The sequence below is a fragment of the Leguminivora glycinivorella genome, chromosome 11, assembly GCF_023078275.1.
Source record: "Leguminivora glycinivorella isolate SPB_JAAS2020 chromosome 11, LegGlyc_1.1, whole genome shotgun sequence".
Classification (NCBI taxonomy): Eukaryota; Metazoa; Arthropoda; class Insecta; order Lepidoptera; family Tortricidae; genus Leguminivora; species Leguminivora glycinivorella.
Window position 1 is genome coordinate 19,984,118 of NC_062981.1, and position 13,180 is coordinate 19,997,297.

At 40.5% G+C, this 13,180-nt stretch overlaps 1 protein-coding gene across 4 annotated transcripts in view; it reads left to right on the forward strand.

Annotated features, from left to right (window-relative positions):
* Window positions 1–13,180, forward strand: part of LOC125230944 (disks large homolog 5) — a 61,739-nt gene that overhangs the window by 26,276 nt on the left and 22,283 nt on the right. For all 4 annotated transcript variants that reach the window (XM_048136242.1, XM_048136244.1, XM_048136243.1 and 1 more), the window contains exons 10-18: window positions 9–121; window positions 937–1,043; window positions 2,897–3,036; window positions 3,800–3,895; window positions 4,916–5,023; window positions 5,580–5,743; window positions 9,544–9,725; window positions 11,083–11,162; window positions 12,021–12,151. In XM_048136242.1, the coding sequence (XP_047992199.1) occupies window positions 9–121; window positions 937–1,043; window positions 2,897–3,036; window positions 3,800–3,895; window positions 4,916–5,023; window positions 5,580–5,743; window positions 9,544–9,725; window positions 11,083–11,162; window positions 12,021–12,151 (1,121 nt within the window). The remainder of the gene's footprint in view (window positions 1–8; window positions 122–936; window positions 1,044–2,896; window positions 3,037–3,799; window positions 3,896–4,915; window positions 5,024–5,579; window positions 5,744–9,543; window positions 9,726–11,082; window positions 11,163–12,020; window positions 12,152–13,180) is intronic.

Sequence of the window (13,180 nt, forward strand, 5' to 3'; positions counted from 1 at the left end):
TGTTACAGGCGGAGAGCCTTCGTCGCGAGATCGAGTCTGCCCTCGTGGACCGAGACCGCGCCATCAAGGAGTGCACAGACCTGAAGACTCCACAGAACACTTCCACACTAGGAAAGTCCCGGTAAATATGCTTCACCTTGTCTGTTTCGCCAAAGAATCGCATACAAATTACAAAATTGAATTTAGAATGGCGTGATGGAGCGCCTCAGACTAAGGGCCGGTTGCAACAAACCGTCTGTCGCCGTTAAAGCATTCGTTAAATATTATTGTATGAGAAGTTCCATAGACGTCTGCTGCGTGACGATGATGTGTCTGTCAAAATTAAATGTGGTTGATGCAACTGGCCCTAATTCTCCAATGCTGACCTTGACTAAAAGCATTTTCTATCTAAAGCAGGAATCCATTGAATTCTGTCTATGCGACAGGTGCCTAAGCCGCTGGGCAATCAAAAAGAGTCGAAATTTGAGGGGTGTGAACGCCACCTGGGGATCGATTTTTAAATTTCGAACGCACGAATTCGCCTTTCATAAGTCTGTGGAAAACGACGTAATGCTATTAAGTCCGCCATTTGTACTTTTTTTTAATTGTGCAATAAAGTGTGAATAAATAAATATTTTTGAAAAAGGACGGCTAGTAATTTTAAAACTAGTGGCAATGACCACTCGTTTTCGATTCTGTTAGTAGAATTTAAATCGCTAGAAGTGGAGATATTATTGAACGAATTTCACGAAATCGAATGGTCGAGATTCAAAAATCGGCCCCTGGCCATAAATAGTTATAAGTACACAAATTAAGATATGTTTTTGATTGTAGAAAATTTTTTTAATGTCACTCGAGATTTACCAATTCCTAATAAGTGCTTATTTGCGAGTAAGTTAGCACTGTTTGCAGCTCCACTTTATTTTTTGGTGACTGTATAAATCATTATATCGACAGACAAGACAACTCAGCGTATCACCACTTGGGGCTCGCAAGCGGTGTGGGTACCGACGGGTTCCTTAACGGGCAACATTCCAATGATCCCTCCTTGGACAAGTTACAAGGTAAGACACTTATTATTAAGAAAATAACTCTCAGAAACATTTTACGCACTAAGTAACGGCTCCACATTGTTGGTGTTTGCCACAAACAAAACACCAAATGTCAAATACCATCAAACGCAAACACATTATTACACTTCGCAAACATGGAAGTTTTTCGAACACTCCTTTGATTTGTAAAATGAAATGACACCAATGCCCACCACTGGCAAACACCAGTGCAAACAGTCAAAAACTTCTCGATTAATATCACGTTAGCAGCTAAGGTACGTTACTGGTCCCACGAAACGAACAAAAGGTAATCGCTCCCGTGTAAATAAATGAGAGAGCGAGCGATAGTTCATCGCCCAGCGACTCGCTGGAGCTATGATCGTGTCTCTTTTTAACCCCCGACGCTAAAACGACGGGGTGTTATAAGTTTGACGTGTATGTCTGTCCGTCTGTCTGTCTGTGTGTGTGTCTGTCCGTGGCATCGTAGCTCCCGAACGGATGAACCGATTTAGATTTAGTTTTTTTTGTCTGAAAGCTGAGTTAGTCGGGAGTGTTCTTAGCCATGTTTCATGAAAATCAGTCTACTATGTCGGGGTCGGGGGTTTTTTCAAAATTTTAATTTTGTGGTTATATTTACACGGGAGCGACTATGTTTTGTTCGTTTCTGCCTATAGCTCACAGCTTACTGGTCCCACCGCGAGCTAAAGTAAAATCCATAAACCTACGGACCAAATTGACAAGTAAGTGTGAACGAATGTTGCCACAGTTTGGCCAGTGTTGTTCTTATCAATATTAAAATTATGATTACATCGTAGATTTAAGGTGCACCCAGACGGGACAATGAAATTGGCAATTTGATCGGCTAATCAATATACCAACTTTTTCTGTGATTTCGACAGATCGAAAGGTCTGTAGACCTCTAATTAGAGATATTTTTTTTATTTCAAAGCGGCAATAATATTATTCGAAAATTATATAGATATTTATGACATACTTGCCATAGCGTGACAGATAATTGATTATCGTCGGACATGGTATTTTATTTTTTACCTACAGGCTCGGAAACCTTTTTATGTTTTAAAACTAGTGGGTAAAAATGCATGGCATCCATCCACTACCTCGAAGATACATAGAACAAACCAAAATGAGTACCTCTTATTTGAAACTAATATACTTATTCTTGATTTAAACTTGTCTGTTGTATGTACTTTACAACTTGTCGATATATTGTTATCGACATATACCCTTCCCTATTTAAATTTTGCTGTTCCTGGTATCATTTTCCCTATCAGTCATTTGTCAATTTAGTCCGTAGGATTATGAATTTTACTTTAGTAAACTATGAGCAATCGGCTATAAAAACGAACAAAAGATATAATCGCTCCCGTGTAAATAAAAGAGACACGGCGATGTTTATAGTTACTCGCCCAGCGGTGAGCTATCAATGTCGCTGTGTCTCTTTATTTGCACGGGAGTGCTTATCTTTTTAACCCCCGACGCAAAAACGACGGGGTGCTATAAGTTTGATGTGTCTGTCTGTCTGTCTGTCTGTTTGTCTGTCTGTCTGTCTGTCTGTGTGTGTGTCTGTCTATGGCATCGTAGCTCCCGAACGGATGAACCGATTTGGATTTAGTTTTTTTTGTCTGAAAGCTGAGTTAGTCGGGAGTGTTCTTAGCCATGTTTCATGAAAATCGGTCTACTAAATCGCGGTCGGGGGTTTTTTCAAAATTTTAATGTTCGTTTTTATAGCCGATAGCTCATAGCTTACTAGCTCGCGGTGGGACCAGTGCTTAAGGCTACTTCTTCTGGCTGTCTGAAGGTTCTTTGTAGCTATGTTTTTACTGACCATTTCTGTATTTTGTCAGGTCTAGTGGGCATGTCCGGCGATGGCGCCGACAAAGAACGCGTGGACAACCTTGAACAAGCCAACCAGGAGCTGCAGCGGCTAAGGAAGCAGCTCGATCGAGCTGTAGCAGATCTCAACGACGCACAACGCGAGGCCGAGGTATATCTATAAAATCCTATTTTAGATGGAGGTTTGGACCAGTTAACGACATAGTAGAACAAGCCGTAGCGATTAAGAAAGCAGCGTGATTGCGTTTCAGAAGGTCTCAACGACGCACAGTGCGAGGCCGAGGTGTATAGTGGACCACTACCTATAGTGTTTTAAAAAATAGAAAATCTGGGACTAGCCGGTCACTTTCTGCAGCGATTAACTTAACGACGCTTAGCGAGAGGCCATAAGTCTCTCTAGAAGTCATTCAAAGGAACCGCTTTTCAATGAAGTCTGAGTTTTATCGAAGACATGCTAACATTCGAACGAGATAAAAAGTAGCATCTACAGAAGCCAAATCTACAGAATCGCAAACTCAGTGATGTCACAGTGCAATTTGGATCCAAATTTAACCAAATTGATGATGCCGATGTTGATAATAGGCGAGACGACTAAAAAAAACTATTTAGTCCGTCAGTTAGATTTAAAAAAAATAATTGGACACTTATTTTTTCTTTTTTCTCGTAAACTAAAAATGACGGCGGTACAGTGCGTTGAAGTTTCGCGTGACGTTACGCCTAGGTACAATTTTTACTCAAAAGTGACGAGTACAAGCCCCCACTCCGGAACTTTATCTTTCTATTTTTTCATTAATTAGATAAAGCGAAAAATATGTGTTCAGTATTTTTGGACGATCTAACTGACTGAACAGAATGCCATTTTTGATGTAGTCGTCATCCCTATTGAAAATTATTTAGTGAATTGTTTCACCCAGGTATCGAAACGGCGTCGCGACTGGGCGTTCTCCGAACGAGACAAACTGCTGCAAGAGCGAGAGAGCGTCAAAGCACTCTGCAACCGATTACGAAAGGTGAGCATAATGTTTTAAACGAAGGAAAATAGTTCTTTTAAGACTTCGAATATTTAGAACCAATAATCAGACTAAGCTAAGTTTATAGCGATGTAAGTCAATCTGTGTAAGAATGTCCTGTAATATTTATTTAAGACCTAATGTTATAACTACAAGTGTTTGTGAACAAGTGCTTGAGGCAAATCCTGCGTATCTTTTGGCTTAACTGGATCATAAAGGCTCACTTATGGAGAAATAGCTTTTGCCCGCGGCTTCGCTCGAGTTCAATTCGAAAATTGCGGAATGTTGAATACTAACCTCCAACACCCATTTTAGGGAAATGGGGGGTTATAAAGGGACAAAAAGCCTATGTCACTCTCCATCCCTTCAACTATCTCCTCTTAAGAAAATTACGTCACTTCGTCACTCCATTTTGCCGTGAAAGACGGACAAAGAAACAGACACACACACTTTCCCATTTATAATATTAGTATGGATAACTGGGCAACATCCAGAAGCAGAAATGGCATTGGATTGGGCATATCCTCAGAAAATCTGACACCCATCCAAACTGGCCCTCACCCAGCAAGCGGAAACCATGTCCCCCTTAATCGACTTGCCGTCTGTACAGCAAGAGCTCAGGGTGTTAGGGATGGGGTGGGAGAAGGTTACCCAAGCTGCCCAAGACCAAAGTCAATGGAGAAATATGATTCGACTCTACACTCCAGCAGAGGGTAACAGGATGTAAAGAAGCAGAAGGATAAAATAAAAATTTATAAATAAATATTATAGGACATTCTTACACAGATTGACTGAGTCCCACGGTAAGCTCAAGAAGGCTCGTGTTGCAGGAACTCAGGCAACGATATATATAATATACAAATACTTATATACGTAGAGAGCATCCATAACTCAGGAACAAATGTCTGTGTTCATCACACAAATAAATGCCCTTACCGGGATTCGAACCCGGGACCGCGGCGTAGCAGGCAGGGATACTACGCTCTAGGCCAGATATAATATTTGTTTTTATATTAACAGGAGAGAGATGCTATGGTGGGCGAGCTGGCGGACGCGCGGCGCCACGGCGGTGCCAACGCCGAGCGCGCGCGCCGCGACCATCGCGAGACGGCCGTCGACCATGTGCAGGTAAAAGATTTGTAAAGTGATGTTCAATGAAACAACGACAAGTCGATAGTGTTCTTTATTATCTACTAGCTTTTGCCCGCGGCTTTGGAAACAGACAAAAAGTAGCCTATGTCACTCTCCATCCCTTCAACTATCTCCACTTAAAAAATCACGTCGGTTCGTCGCTCCGTTTTACCTTGAAAGCACTGAATATATAATAGTACAAGTACAGAAGGCTCACTCCTTTGATGTTCACAAAATGCCGCCATTCTAAATTCTTACCTACATTAACAAACGGACCGGAAACGGAATTTTATTGCGCCGCGCGAAGGTCGTCACCGCTGAATGGGCTGCGAACTCGCGGCCACCAACATGTACTTGTAGCGCGGCGATAGAATCGCGGAGTGAGCTGCCCCTAGTGAAAGACGGACAAACAAACAGACACACTTTCCCATTTGTAATAATAAGTATGGATGACCGCAGGTGGTCGAGCTTTTTATCTCGTCGCGCTTGGCGTCAAGTTCCACTCGCCTACAAGTTTTTACCGGTCTCATTAATCGTTGTTATTTTAACACAGGATATAGATTGGGAAGTAATTGACGTGGAACTGAGCGGGCCCAACGCCGACGGTGAACTCGGTGTAGAATTGGCTGGGGGAAGAGACGAACCGTATTTCCCCAACGACCCCAGCGTTTATGTCACTGCCGTTGCTAAGGGATCTGTGGCTGAAGGGAAAATCAAGTAAGTAAAATAAATATGTAATAACAAAGAGGATCAAGTATTATAGAGAGTTACTGTCAAAGTAGAATATGTAATCACAGTGCATAGACTGCCATCTTTCGACACAAGCTTAACACTTTTGAACCTTAGTTTTGACAATTTGGCCCGTATTCTTAGCCTGTGTGGTGACGGGTTAAGAATTTCACCACCCCCTTTCTTCCCGTGGGTGTCGTAGAAGGCGACTATGGGATATGGGTTAAATTGTGGCGTAGGCGAGAGGCTGGCAACCTGTCACTGCAATGTCACAGTTTCGTTTTCTTTCAACCCCTTATTTGCCAAGAGTGGCACTGAAGCTTTAGTAGTTTCATGTGTTCTGCTTACCCCTTTATGGGATACAGGCGTGATTAGGGTTGCCAACCGTACTATATAATATAGTACTGTACTATATTTTGGCCCAGCGTACTATATTCTATATGAAACATATATAGTACGCAAAAGTACTATATTTTTGGGGTCCATGCCAGTGGCGAATTTACACTAGGGTCAAACCGTCAGGAGCGGCGTTTTGATAATGAAAAAAATATCGCGCTCGCTCCGCTCGCGCTTTTATTCATATTTAACCTTCACTGTACATTTCATTACTTCGTTTTGACCTGAAAATATTGCAGTTACGTATTAAAGCCGCCGTTGTTTGCAAACATTTGTATTTTTTCCATGATATATTAACTAAATAACGACATTTCTGAAGGGGATTCTCTACTCCGATGAGCTTCAATTTGAAGCCATTGGTATTATGAATATTACGATAGAGTCTAAAGCATATCATATTAACAGAATCGTCTTTAAACAAACTAGCATCCCATAATTAGGTACCTACTTCACAGCTCATTGATTCTGTGATATATTAGTGATAGCATCAAAGTTGAACTATTTTAGGACCGAAACTGATTCTTTGGTCAAAATTTTTGCCCTAATTAGTTTAAAATTAAAATCGCTTTTGCATGTTTATCACGTTCACTGCGTTACGGGGGTTTTTGAACCCCGTACGCTGTCATCACTCAGTGCGGGTGAGAAAAATCGTGTTCACTCCGCTGGTGCGGAAGCTGTATTTTGGTCATTTTTACAACTACGAAAATGACAAATATACATTTGGATTTCTGTTCAAAAGTATTATTTATTCATATATTAATTATATACGGGGTCTCAGGAACCCCGTACCGACCAGGGGACAAAAATTACCTTCTAGTGCGATACGGGTCTCCGTGAGCCCCGTAAAAGAATTTGCTGGCCCGTACGGGGTTGTGGGCATAGTATCGCTAGTGCAGTGCTTACTGAAATACTTGCTATCGGCAAATTAAAAATGAAGCGCTCGAACCACACGTTAGAACTACTATATTCCAAAAACAAAGGTTATCCCACACAATAAACGTCAAACTCACCACAAATTGACATCTAATTGCAGGCAGGTAATTAAATATATGTTTTTAATATGTAAAAACGGTGGTGGTTTATCTTATTTTATTTATCTTTGTTACTTAATTATATTAACTACTTTTACAAAAATACAAGAGTGCGAAGTATCATATTTTTGATGTGTAATTTTTTTATTAAAACAGCATATACATCGATTTTTTTATTTCCCATCACTACTAATTTATCGACCTTAATACATTACATGCGTTACGGGGTGTACTAAACCCCGTATTTTTTCAATTTTAGTGCGATACGGGGATAAAATAACCCCGTATTTTCTTTTCTATATAATTTTCTGAGTTTTTATCGTATCCACGTGCGGGGATAATGAGACGTAGGAAATTTCATATTCTTACAGTTAGTCGAAAAAAATATTGGAAAATCCAATATTTCGGGAACTTACAGCACTTTTAACAGACTTAGGCATACGGGGCACTTTTATACCGGTAACGCACTACGATGTAAACTATTACGGGGCGGATTGGGCCTCGTAACGCACTAGATTTTGGGTTAAGGTTTTGGCTTGCCGCAGCGAACGTGTTATACAAATTTCATTAAAAATATAAGTACTTATAATATGGGTATTCTTTTTTTTAAATATGGGTCTTGTAAGAAAAGTAAGTAGGTATTAACTATTGAAATTAAAAGAATATTAATAGGTAGGTACGTAAGTAAAAATTGCATACCTGTCAATAAATTTAGAAAGTGATAGAAGACTCAATATTCTATATTTTTCAAAATACGCCATATATATTGTTGGTGTTCATTAAAACATTTGGTACATTACATACAATAAACAACTAGTTATATATTACGCTAGGTAAAACATTCGAAAACATGAAAGTTTGCTTTTTTAAAAAAGGCCAAATGTTAAGTTGGTGTACATGTGTGTAAATGTTAAGTGTGTCTTGGCCAAATGTAAATGTGAGCTTGGCAAATAAAACAATAAATTGGGAAATGAACATTCGGCGGAATAAAATTCCGCGAAACGTGAGTTGGGAAGGGATATTCGGCCATACAACTTTCGACGATACTTAAATAAGAGAACCAATGCAACACAAAACTGGTCAAAAATCGATGAAAACCGAATGGAGCATCTTAGAGTGGACAGAAAGAACGATCTCTACGACTTGGTTTCAATTATGTGTACCGTACTATATTTTATTTCGGTGTACTATATTTTTTAGATGGAATTTTCTAAAATACTATATTTCCCTAAAAAAAAGTTGGCAACCCTAGGCGTGATTGTATGTATGTATTCTTAGCTTGATATGTGTTAAAATGTCAAATATTAACATTGGCGCCATCTAGCCGAGCGTCGCCCAAACGTGCATCGCCACCTAGGCCATCGTACCTATTTCTATATGGTTCTAAGGTACGTTTTTTTTTTCTTAGACTGTAGCTGTCTATACGGAGTTATATATGTCTTTGGTAATAAGCATACTGTAACACTAGGCAAGGTGTCGTGCATTCATTCCTGTCTGACATAGTATAAGGCCAATTCAGGCCTTTAGGCCCAGCCACGACATTGGTCTAAGCGCGACAGCGGTGAGCGGCAGCCATACGTGCGAATGAAAAGTCCCATCGCTGTGTCTCGTTCCAATGTATGGCCGCCGCTCACCGCTGCCGCGCTTAGACCAATGTCGTGGCTGAGCCGTTACACTCTCATATTGGGCGTGCAGAGGGCGGGCGTGCGACGTGCATGTCAAACAATTGAAGCTCTTACATGTGTCCTGAGTCCATAGTTTGTATTCAAATATGTACTTTTAAATACTTCAGAGGGCGCTACTTGTCCTTGTATAGTAGATTACTTATATGAGAGATAATTTCGACCTCAGCAACTGTGACCTAGGTAGCCGAGCGGAAACAGGTATCTGCCGCGATTGCAGAGTATGCTGGTTCGAATCCAGCCTCTGGCACCAGGCCTTGCCTTGCCTTGCCTTGGCATGACCAGGCCTTGGTCACTTTTTCTTTTATACATACATACATACATACAATCACGCCTGTATCCCATAAAGGGGTAGGCAGAGCACATGAAACCACTAAAGCTTCGGTGCCACTCTTGGCAAATAAGGGGTTGAAAAAAAAAACGAAACTGTGGCATTGCAGTGACAGGTTGCCAGCCTCTCGCCTACGCCGCAATTTAACCCATATCCCATAGTCGCCTTCTACGACACCCACGGGAAGAAAGGGGGTGATGAAATTCTTAACCCGTCATCACACAGGCAATTTTCTTTTATATGTGTAATTTATTTCGGTTTTAATTCAAATACATTAGCTATTCAAGAGCTTCTCGGCCAATGAGATTATGTTAAATATGTGAATATAGAAGTATTCTTACCTTTCAGAGTGTTAGATCGCGTTATAGGAGGAGGTTCCGCCGGCTGGGCCCGCGCCGGCGCATGCGCGGCGGCCTTGAGAGCTGCCACCATGCGCGGCGTCGCACAGCTCCGCTTGCAGCGAGCCACCGCGAGACGACTACACCGCCCTCTACGATTGGCTGACACCAGCGCGTTACACCTACAACATGGTGAGTAGTGACGTCATCATTGACTAGTGACACTGCTAGCCTTGTATACTTACTCTTCAGAGTACTGGCACAGTAGGTGGCAGTAAGAGCCGTAATCATGCGCGGAGTTAAACAGCTACATCTCATCGCTTACACCGCCCGTTACGATTATCTAATATGTACCAGCCTTGCACCTACAGCACAGTATTATAAAGAGTACTATCGTACAGTATGGCCACTCCCGCTCCCCGCTGAAAGAGTCGCCCACCCCCTCTCGGTTACCTCACAGTTACCGCCTGTCGAAAAACGCGACCAGTCGACCTGTCATATTTCACTCATACAAGCATAGTACGCTTTCACCTACACGAGCTAAGACTGTGTGCTAGGAATGCGCCTCTTTCAATATATCGTCACTACTTTTAATAAAACTTGTGTCTTCGTCTGTCAATGAAAAGAAAATTGTAGTAAGTATGTATGGAATGCATATAGACTTACTGCGTTTTAACTTTGAGAAACAGCGTGAGATACGAGATTTTTTAAAAGTAGTGACGATATTTGATCGCCAGTGTCCGAAGTGTGCCTACAGCATGGTAAGTCAGTACACACGGTAAGACACTACGGAGCGTCGAATACTCTGCAGAGAGTACCGGACTGAATAGTAGGCAACTTTAAGAGCTACCATGCGCAGAATCGCATCGTTTCGGGACATAAGATTGCAAACTCAAGTCTTGAAATCACTCCGGCAAGCTGTCGCGTTTTAACTGCCTGTGTAGGGTTGCAAAAAAACGGTTTTTTTTCTGGCTTGAAAAAAAACACATGAAAAAAAAAACCGTGAAAAAAAACAGGTGTTTTTCTGGAGTATGTTTTTTTTTCTAAAGTATGAAATCTCAAAATTTGCAAAGTAGTTAATACTTTTATACGGTTTTTTAGACTTAATGTTAACTATTAAACGAATTTAGTCAAATAACTTTAATTTCTGGTCTTATAAAAGTAACATTTACGAAATCTGTAGTTGGTAGTTATCACTATTTACTGTTGGCAACACCACCGCCTCTCCACGCTACACGCAGCATCGGGGATTCCCCAATAAACGTTTGTATACTGAATGTTAATTGAATTAAAATGTACGTTATTGTTATCGAAACACGTTACAACTCACGAAAAACCGTTATTGTCGTATTATTTGTTCATCTGAAAAAAAAAACCATATTTAGAAAAAAAACCATGGTGCTCGGTTTTTTTTCATAATTCTGAAAAAAAAAAAATTTGGTTTTTTTTTCTATTTACAACCCTATGCCTGTGCAATATTTAAATTCCGCTCCATGTTGCACAATGTATGTACGTTGCACTATTTTTACATTTTGTTTGTTTGCAACAGGTATTTTCATCAGTAAGATATCTCCGGGCAGCGCCATCGCAAAAGACGACAACATCTTCGTAGGGGATCGCATAGTCAGTGTAAGTAAGAATACTCTTTTGGACTACAAATTAATTAAAAAAATCTACAATAATTATATGCTATTCACATAAATACCTTTCTAATTTAAATTTTGAAAAAAAAAAAAAACCCGACCGCTACGTAGTGGACTGATTTTCATGAAACATGGCAAAGAACACTCCCGACTAACTCAGCTTTCAAACAAAAAAAACCTAAATCTAAATCGGTTCATCCGTTCGGGAGCTACGATGCCACAACAACACACACACAGACAGACACGTCAAACTTAGAAAACCCCGTTGTTTTTGCGTCGAGGGTTAAAAACCACTCATTAAAGGGACTGACGACAAGCTTATAGCTATTGAAATTTTGAAGTGTTATGAATAAGACAGGTATTTAAGAATACGGATCTACTCACGTTAATATATCGCGATTGGCGACATGTTTCGAGTAATATGGAGACCCATCATCAGGCATTCGTGCTCGCGGGCTGCACTCCGTTCACATCCGTTACATTCCGTTAGTATACATACAATCACGCCTGTATCCCATAAAGGGGTAGGCAGAGCACATGAACTACTCAAGTTTCAGTGCCACTCTTGGCAAAAAGGGGTTGAAATTGTGACATTGCAGTAACAGGTTGCCAGCCTCTCGCCTACGTCACAATTTAACCCGTATCCCACAGTCGACTTCTACGACACCCACGGGAAGAAAGGGGGTGGTGAAATTCTTAACCCGTCACCACACGGGCACGGGCCGTTAGTATGTAAATCCGTAAATTCAACATATTTAAATTTAATAACAATTAATCTCACGAAAGTTCAACGTCTAATAATATATGAAAGGTATTAAAATTGTCTTATATTTTATTTTGACAGATTAACAACAGATCGCTCGAAGGCATGAAGAGCGTATCAGAAGTGTGGGCACTCCTGAATGAGTGTCAATACGAAACTGTGACACTTACGCTGTTGCGGCCGCTCTATCCCTGCTGCTTAGACGCAAATAGGTAAGTTTGGTTATCATCTAATCACAGAATTACAGTTAAACCAGAATGAGTAGTTAGGTCAAAAAGTGAGTCCACATGAGAGGTCATTGTTTGGGCTGGTGTCCCTCTCGCACTTACTGACAATGTCAACATTATTCAGTGACGTCATCACTGTCATACATTGGGGATACCAGTCAATTTTCAAAGTTACTACCAAATCTACTAATACCCATTTGAACATATTTTTTAATTATACAAATCTTTGATTTATTGGCATCAAAATAATGTCATTATAATTATTTTCCAATTCTTTGAAATATATCGAAACCCTAGTTTGAATATAACACTAAAATAATATAAGAAGTTATAAAGTAAGGTAATATACAGATAAAAATACTACTACTATGGTAACCTCATTAACACTGGCCACACGAGCGAGAGGGACACCAGCCCAAACAATGCCCTCTCATGTGGACCGTTTTCGCTAGTCTACGATACGATCGATACGATACGATCACCTTTCTATCTCAGTGATAAGGTTCAATTTAGTATGGCAAAAAATGTGATTCCACAATCTAGTTTAATAATTCTAAATCTATGCATCTAATACTCAGCCAGCCTCATAAAAACGTGCAACATTTGTGGCAGCACTGGAGTGGCCTGTTCCACTCAGACAAGGCAAGTTATACATTTAGGGCGTTTTCACATTTTCCGATCCGATATCGGATGTCGGAAGGATTTCAAAAGCAAAAATCAGAGATGGCGGCTTTGATGTATGGGATAATGTGAAAACGCACTTAGGCAAACTACAACTTCACCACGCAGCGTTATGCCACACCTCGGACAATGGTGATCAAATATATGAAAGAAGCGCGTCCCTACGCACAGTCGTGTAGGCGAACGCGTAAGGGTAAACCCACGTAAAGTAACGTGAGTCACGATTTCATTGAGTGTTTATTTGAACTACTGCTGCAAATGAAAGGATCTATGTGTATATTGAGAAAGTAATACTTATTTAGATATAGATACCAAAATAAATTTATTTCATAT